Source organism: Polypterus senegalus, chromosome 11 (genome assembly GCF_016835505.1).
Source record: "Polypterus senegalus isolate Bchr_013 chromosome 11, ASM1683550v1, whole genome shotgun sequence".
NCBI classification, from domain to species: domain Eukaryota; kingdom Metazoa; phylum Chordata; class Cladistia; order Polypteriformes; family Polypteridae; genus Polypterus; species Polypterus senegalus.
The window spans coordinates 89,231,479-89,240,066 of NC_053164.1; the positions used below are offsets into that span (position 1 = coordinate 89,231,479).

Below are 8,588 nucleotides of genomic sequence, written 5' to 3' on the forward strand. Positions count from 1 at the left end.
AATGACTGGACGTTCGCCTACATTGGGCATGTTGCAGATTGGCAGAAAAATCCTTGAAAGGGCCATAATTGCATTATTGCAAAACAGTAGTGACTGATAAATTATTTGCCTACATGTATGCAGCATTCAAACTGTATAATGTAACCTTTCTCTGCCAACTTTGGTATGGTTTTCTTCCATGAAGGGTGTGCAGTCAAGGACTTAGACTATGTTATTAGAAGGATCCATTCGGGGAAGGGCTAAATAATAAGCACAAGCAATCAGGGTGCAAATAAAGTGTATTTTCAAAAAAAATCAGCATTTTTTGGGACTGTGGGTACAAAAGATGCAAATAGAGACTAATGTCTGCATTTTGACACGAAAATGTAGTAGTGTGGAAGGGTATTTTCAGCATGACACTTGTTTCTTGGAAATTCACTTATTTATGCATATTAATCTAGGTGAATACAGACACAATAGCATCTCTTTCTCCTTATAATAACTGAAAATGAAATCCTATGAAAAAGATATGCCAAGCTTGTAAAGTTTATGAGATTTCTTCAGCTGGAGTTGTTCATTTTCCATCCACTGGCAAGTTTTCTTTATTCCAGAAGTGAACAATTTGGCAAAGACTCATTTTAAAATCCACCTACATGTATTTATTGATGTTGTAAAAGTATCCTGTTTATCATCTCTTGTAACTTTAAAAGCCCCTATCACCTATTTGATCTTCATGGATGTTTCTAGAAGCATCTGTGCTAAACATGTATTTGTTCATACAATAAAGCACCATATTAAACACTTATTGCTATACTGCCAAAACATATGCAAGAAACGATTGTCTTCACAGATCACTGTAACATACTAAATATAGATTGTAATGGACTTAACTAAAACTGCAAACTATAAGATTTTGCTGTTTTAGAAGAAAACATGCCAGGCGTTATTGGTCTACGAGTAATGTAAGGGTGTAACTGTCCACTGTGCCCATTTGATAATATCCATTACTGCATGATACCTGCTGTTATGACTCCTTTGAGATACAAGACTGCCAACATATAATGGGAAGCTGTGTGCAAATGCATTGTGGACTGTAAGTGAACCTCATGAGCAGTGCTGAACCCGCCAACAATAAGCACACTCCTTTTGATTACATTCCATATCTTTCAACCACTACTTACCCTCCTGTGTCCAAGCTCAATTACTGATTGACCAGAAGTGACTCAAACACTGGATCAACTAGTGGGAATGCCCTGAGAATCACAATCATGTTAGGAGTACCCTTTGGAGCTTCAAGAGACCTCTTCCTGGCACTCCCCCAAGTGGTCTCAGGTTTTTCTCCAATCCTAGTACCCTGATTTCTATTAATGGAGCAGACAGGTTGTCTGGCCCAGTAACTGGTACGAAGGTAGTACTAAGGGCTCCTTCCACCAGCTCTCATAATGGGAAGAGCCTTCCGGTTCTTTTGTATGTTTTACAGAATCCTTTCAGTTACAGTTCTCCTGAAAGTGTCTTATTTCCTTGGTTCTTATTACCACTCCCTTGCTATATACCCACTGTATTACTGCCACAGCTTTATGTTCTCAGTGCCAGTCTATCTCATTCACTGTCAGAGTCCTGCAGGGACCCGACTACTTATTACATAGAGTCCTGTTTTGCTACAGTACTGGTCGTGATGTGGCATCTATTTATACTTTCTACTTTAAGAATTCATGCATTAGTGTACTTTATAACTTGTGCATTACAGAGAGCTTAGCAGAGATCTGAGAGGTCCAGACTGTATTAACTCGATTTATGCAGGATACAGAAGATCTTAATCTGACCTTGTATTGGATTAAGTAATTACTTTTAACTAATTGCAAGACAGTGAAAGTACAAAGACAGTCTGCAGGAATTAAGCATGTTTTGGAACAGTTCATTTAAAGGTAGTGACTGAAATAGCAAAGCAGACAGCAAACTCCAGGTAAAGACTGGGAGAAGAGGAGATAAATTATGGATAATATTGTCAGTGATGCCTAAGACTCGTGAAGTAGCCTCTTATTTGGGGCAGGGAATCAGTAAAGGCATCCCAGAGCCAATGCATGATGTAGGGTCTAAATGAGACATGCGGTGATACTCTTTGAAGCAATAAACTGTTTCATTTAGTTACCCATCTCCAAATTGAAACAAGAGCAGTGCTAGTCAGCAGTTGTAGATTTGTCTTAATCCCAGTATTTATATTCTGATACATGTGTAAATCTACCAGATTTTCACTATTTTATGTATCATTAATTAATATTCTTTAATTAAAGGTGATTGTTTTTTCTAGGTTCACTGCTTTCTTCCTTCAAAAATTGTATTACAGTTTACATACTTTGATTCTCTATGTGTTTATTTTGTGCACTTTTCAGGGTAGTAAAGTTGATAGCAGATTACATGACTTCTAATTAGAAGGAACGTTAAGCTTAATGACAGCAATCTCATCACCTTGAGGAAGTCCAATCACCCAACTAGGAATCGCAGGGGTTGACAGATTACATGACTCCTGTAAGAGAGATCTTTTTTGTAATATTTTAGCATTATGGACTCTTAGGCTCACAAGATCTGTTCACTGTCTTAAATAAGCTATTATTGTTGTAAAGATGCAGCTGTGCTGCTCTTGTCCTGGATACGTGCCAAACATTTACCACATAAAAAGGTTGCCCTAGATTGTGTTTGTGCTTATCAAGTATACACTGATCAGCCACAACATTAAAACCACTGATGGGTGACATGAATAACATTGATTATCTCGTCACAATGACACCTATCGAGGGGTGGGACATATAGGGCAACAACTGAACAATCAGTTCTTGAAGGTGATGTGTTAGAAGTAGGAAAAAGGGACAAGTGTTAGGATCCGAGTGACTTTGACAAGGGCTAGATGACTGGGTCAGAGCAACTCCAAAGTGGCACGTCTTGTAGGTTGTTCTGAGTATGCAGTGGTTAGTACCTACCCAAAGTGGTCCAAGCAAGGACAACAGATGAACTGGTGTTATGGTCATGCGGACTGAAAGCTCATTGATCTGCATGGGGAATGAAGGCCAGCCCATCTCATTTGATCCTGCAGAAGAAGTACTGTAGCACCAGTTGCTGTGAAACTTAATGCTGGCCATGAGAGAGGTTTAGAGCACACCGTGTACAGTATTGCAGCATGTTGTGTAGACACAGAGCAATTAGAGTGCCCTGCTGATCCTTGTCAACCCAAAAGATGGCTATAGTGGATACTTGAGCATCAGAACTGGACCATGGAGCAGTGCAAGAAAGTGGCCTGATGAGTCACGTTTTCTGTTAGATAATGTGGATGGCTGGGTACATGTGCATCATTTTCCTGGGTAAGAGATGACAGCAGGATGCGCTAGAGCTGGGGTTCTTAACCTGAGGTCCATGGGTTTCGGGGGGTCCGTGAGGGTCAGATAAAAATTAACATTTATATTCACTATGCAGCCCGGTACTGCTGATTTAGAGTAGATGTTGTAGTAGAAAACGTAGTAGTAGATCTGTTTTAATTTGCACAAGAGGATTGTATTTCATAATTATAATACGTGGCCATTACTTTTTACTTTTTTTTTTTGATTGTTTACTTTAAAGTTTAATAATACTTTGTGTATCAAATCTCAATAAATAAAGTACATTATATTCATTGCATGCAAAGTTGTGTTTATGTGAATATTTCTTTGCTTTCATCAGATTCTTAAAAGGGTCTGTGACTTAAAAAAGTTTAAGAATCACTGTGCTAGAGGAATAAGGCAAGCTGGCAGAGGCAGTGTGATACTGTGAGTAATGTTATGTTGGGCCCTGGCATTCATGTGGATGTTATTTTGACACATAACACCTACCTAAAGATTGCTGCAGACCATGTACACCCCTTCATATTATTCTCTGAATGCAGTGGCTTCTTTCACCAGGATAATACATTGTGCCACACTGTGAAAATTGTTTAGTAACATGACAGAGAATTCAAAGTTTTTATCTCACATTTTCTTAGTTTTCACATACCCCTTGGGGTCAGAGTGCAGGGTCAACCATTGTACAGCGCCCCTGGAGCAATTGCAGGTTAAGGGCCTTGCTCAAGGGCACAGCAGGATCTCCTTTGGCAGTAACAGGGATTTGAACCGGCAACCTTCCGGATACCAGAGTGGAACCTTAGCCACAGTAATCCCACTCTTTCATTACTTAACATTATTTAAAGCTTACATTACTTAACAGATCTGCTGCTAACATCTTGGTGTCAGATACCACGGGACACTTGCAGAGAGGTCTTGTGGTGTCCGTGACTTCATGGGTCAGAGTTGTCTTGGCAGCACGAGTGGGACCTACACAACATTGGGCAGGTGGTTTTATTGTCATGGCTGATCAATGTATGTTGATGAAGTAATGTTTAATAATAAGACCTAAAAAAACTTTTGCCAAACAAAGAAACTTTAGTATAATGGTGTTTTGCAGTGCTAAATTTATGTTAAGCTCCTAAGATATTTTAGAGAAATTAAACCTATATAAATGGTATATAATTGCTGGAGTCCAACAAACCTTTGTGAATAAGAGCAGTGCTGAACCAGGGACTGAGGATATTCCCTTACAATCCAAAGAGACCTTTAAGCACTGCTTCAAATTTCCAAAATATCATGAGTACACTGCATGCTGACGACCAATTAGCATGCTGCCTGACAGCGGTGATGCCTGCATGAAGGTTCTCCTGGTATGGAAAGTTTATCCACAATCTCAGCCCTTTTATTTTTCTTTTTCAATTCTCTCATGATATAATACTCTCACTGGGAATGTTCAACTACGCAACTAGCGATTGCAGGAGAGTGACGCAACTGACTGTGACTGGCTAAGATCATGTCAGCGAACTCTTGTCACTAAATGACACAGAGAAAGTGGGGTGATTGCTTTATACAACTGATAAAAGACATTTTCTTAATTCATTAGGTTCTTTTTGTGTCTCTATTGTTTTCATAGGCTGGATCACATAACTCTCCTGAAAGGCGTTATTATCCTTGAGGAGTTCTGCAAAGAGCTAGCAGCAATTGCATTTGTCAAACACTCTGCTAAAGAACAATAAGGTTCTTTAATGTAAACTGAGCTGTAGGAACTCATGTGCTTTCTGTTGTTGTTCAGGTAAATTCTGTGATTTGTATGATTGTAAAATATAAACAAATTATATATATATATATATATATATATATATATATATATATATATATATATATATATATATATATATATATATATATATACATATATATAAAACCAATGTATTATGGTAAAATCTTGTGTGTATTTTTTTAAATATCTACCTAAGATATTTGTGACACCTGTTAATCGCAAAGAGAAATGCATTTATAGTTAGTGGATATTTTATTATTTATAGTTTATGTAATAAATGCATTTTTGTTGGTAAATGTGTTTTAACTTGTGACTCTACTGGCTTATTTAATTTCCAAAGGAGACTTGAACTGCTGTAAAAAAAAAAAGTGAGTTTTAAATATATTTTTTGTCTTTATGATCATCTGTAATCAAAGGCTGTGGTGTATTGATGAATAATATAAATACTTCAAATCAATTTTGTGGAACTATACACATATGGTGTTTTTAGAAGGACTTGATAGTAAGGTATTCTCAGATGTTTGAACTGCTATTTTAGAATATTTTTTTATTTATATTTTTATTCTGTATTATAAATTAATAATGGTGTACTACTGTATATGTGATGGGCTTTGTAATCAAAGGGATTTAAAATCTTTAATATAATGCAGACATAAGAACAGGTATTTTTAATCCTATTGATGTCAATTTGTATTGTCAGAGAATCCACACAAGTCCACTTTTCTGTCAGAAGCCCTAAGCTTCAGATTACATCTTTGAGTTTCCACACAGTAACTGAATTCCTTGTCAGTGTTAACACTTGCACTGTCTATGTTACACTCTTTTGTCATGTGTGTATGTTAAGCAATGCCAATATGATTGTATCATACAAATATCCATTCAAACAAATCATTCACTGCTTTTTTAAGATATGTAAATAATTTTAAGCATTTCTCCATTAAATGTTTAAAAGATAAAGGGTCATTTGGGTTGGAATTTATTAACGGATACAGCTAATTACAGAGTGAATGTTTCCTAAAGAAAGAAAATGATTTTCTATTTGTGCTGTCGACAATTAGATGGCATGTAGTTAGAAAAAGCAAATAGGAAAAATATGAACATTAGTAAACAGTATTTAAAGTATTGTGCCCGTTGCTTCTGGGACATGCTCTGGCCCCCTGCTGCCTTGTGAGGTTATGCTGCACTTTATCGTTGCTTTCACATTAGCATACTGAAAATGTTTTTTTATGCATTTTGTGATTGCCTTTCGAGTCTGCTTATGGTTCATATAATATACAAGCACTCCAAAAATTCTGTGGCAAGTTAGGCCTTTGTGCATTGCTTTATTGTGACGATGTGGGTTCTGGCTCCACACTCCCTTTGCTATTGGAAGCACTCGAACCCAACACCGTCGATAATGTTGCCGAGTGAGCTAGTCAGTGAAGGCAATAATTGAGCATCTTAGCAAGGGGAAGGTAAAAAGTGCAAAAGTGCTTTTATTTATAATTGTCCATCAAATCAAAAACAGTGTTCCAATAAATAGTGCAGATCTTCAATAAAATAAATAATCCATTAAAAGAACACGTGGGGGTTAAAACTTAATAGAAAAACAATCCTTAAAATCGAGAGGTTAAAATGATCAGGAAGCTGTCTTTAAAAACAACAACAAATAAGCTTGGTGCTTCTTTTCTGTATGCGTCTCACCTGCTTATCCATTACGGGCTTAGCAGCAGGCAAGACGCTCTCTACAGCTGCCCTCCTACATCACACGCTCGAGACTGGAGACCTCCCGATCCCTGGCTTCGGTCTGGCACTCATCCCAGTCCCCGAGACTTGATTACCCTCAACGGCCAGGTCGCCCACGTTGGGGATTCCATCACCAAGTCTCCCGACTTCCGCTGCCTTTTCATGGCCTCTCTGCGGCCCGTCGCTTTCACCTTGTCACTCCCGCTACCAGATCACTCAGCGGGAGCGACATCTACACAAACACCTGGGTGTCAGCCTAACACCCAGCTTCCTCGCAGCTGCCCACGAGCGCTCGATCGCGCGCTCACCACACGCTCCGCGTGTCCGTCTCTCTCCTGCACCGCTTGCTTCCACGCTCCCTGTAACCTCCGTCCTCTCCTTTCCTTTCTCTCCGAACGTTTCTTTCTTTTCTCCCCAACCGACTTGCGCTTCTTTTAAAAACGTGAGGGGCCATCACAGCTGCAGCATTAGCCACGGGAGCAATCACGAATGTGGGCAGTTCCTCACCTGTGCACACGGTGAGAAACGCCCACATCGACGACTGCCCCGCGGCTCGCTACAACAACGCCCCCCTCACGAAGCCGCCTCGGGTGCGGTGATTATTTATTTAAAATCAATGGCCTTTTCTCCACGAGCTGTGGACCCATAACACCACATTTATAGATTGCTTCTAATCATGCAAAATGGGTCTCTTTCATTGGAAGCAATAAAAGAAAACTAAGGCAGCTCGAGAGTAGTGCTGATAATCCTAGAAAGTAATCTGAAGTAATTTTAAGAAATTCACAAAAGTTGGCTTCACAATGGAAGTGACTGCAGTATGCTACCAATGAAATGCCACTTTTACTTTGTACCTCATTTGAATAATTCTTAATTAAAAATTATCATTTCACCATACAGGGAAATCTTGCAGGTATGGAACATTTAATGGATTTTTTATACTGCACTTTATATTACTCAACAGAACTTCAAATGAAAAATGATGTAGTTAAAATCAAAACTAGACTGGCATTAACGATGAGGAGATCGATATTTTTTGGTCAGTTTACACATTGCAGAGTCTTTACAGTAAATTTTTTAAGACCCTGTACTAGCATTATAAACCTGATTCACACCAGTTGACACTTTCAGTGAACAATCCAGCTGTATGTGGCGTTTTGAGACTAATGAATACATAAATACTTGGGCCTCTTATATGTAACCAAATTATCAAGTGGTTTAAACTAAATCATTTCTTCTGAGCAGGTTACTGATTTTGGCTTTGCTGTAAACATAGACTTATTTCCTTTTTCTTGGTTTTCTGCAGATTTGCAGTTGTTGACTTCCTGTTGTTGAACAGCCTCCATTAACCTGAATAATTTGTAATTGTACAGTTTGAGATGTGTTCTTGTACTTTATGCTTGTTGCTGACCAATTATTGCATTTGTCTAAATTGAGAAAATCCAAACAATTAGGAAAGTGACTAGATATTCCAGACTTTTGCAGAAGATGTCAATTAGAAACAGAAACAATTACTTTGGTCTGTAGGAATTTGTTGCTTTAATTTAGGGATTCAAGCAAGTCAAAGCAATGAAAATAAAGCTGTGCAGTGCATAAGGCCAAGCCTTAAAATACATTAAGAGTACATTATTTTTCTATATACTGCTTTGTTCAAATCCAAAACAGGTAAAAAGGCAATATACATTTGTTAATTTATAAAAAATAAAAATAAAACTGGGCTTACAGAGTCAGATTAGCACCATTCATAGTGATTATGAAGG

General features: G+C 38.1%; 1 protein-coding gene across 3 annotated transcripts in view; it reads left to right on the forward strand.

Moving 5' to 3' along the window:
- fhip2b (FHF complex subunit HOOK interacting protein 2B) overlaps positions 1 to 5,143 on the forward strand; it is a 57,147-nt gene extending 52,004 nt beyond the window's left edge. For all 3 annotated transcript variants that reach the window (XM_039769220.1, XM_039769221.1, XM_039769219.1), the window contains one exon: positions 4,960 to 5,143. In XM_039769220.1, coding sequence (XP_039625154.1) covers positions 4,960 to 5,062 — 103 coding nt within the window. In that variant the 3' untranslated portion in view covers positions 5,063 to 5,143. The remainder of the gene's footprint in view (positions 1 to 4,959) is intronic.
- Positions 5,144 to 8,588: the final 3,445 nt, after the last annotated feature.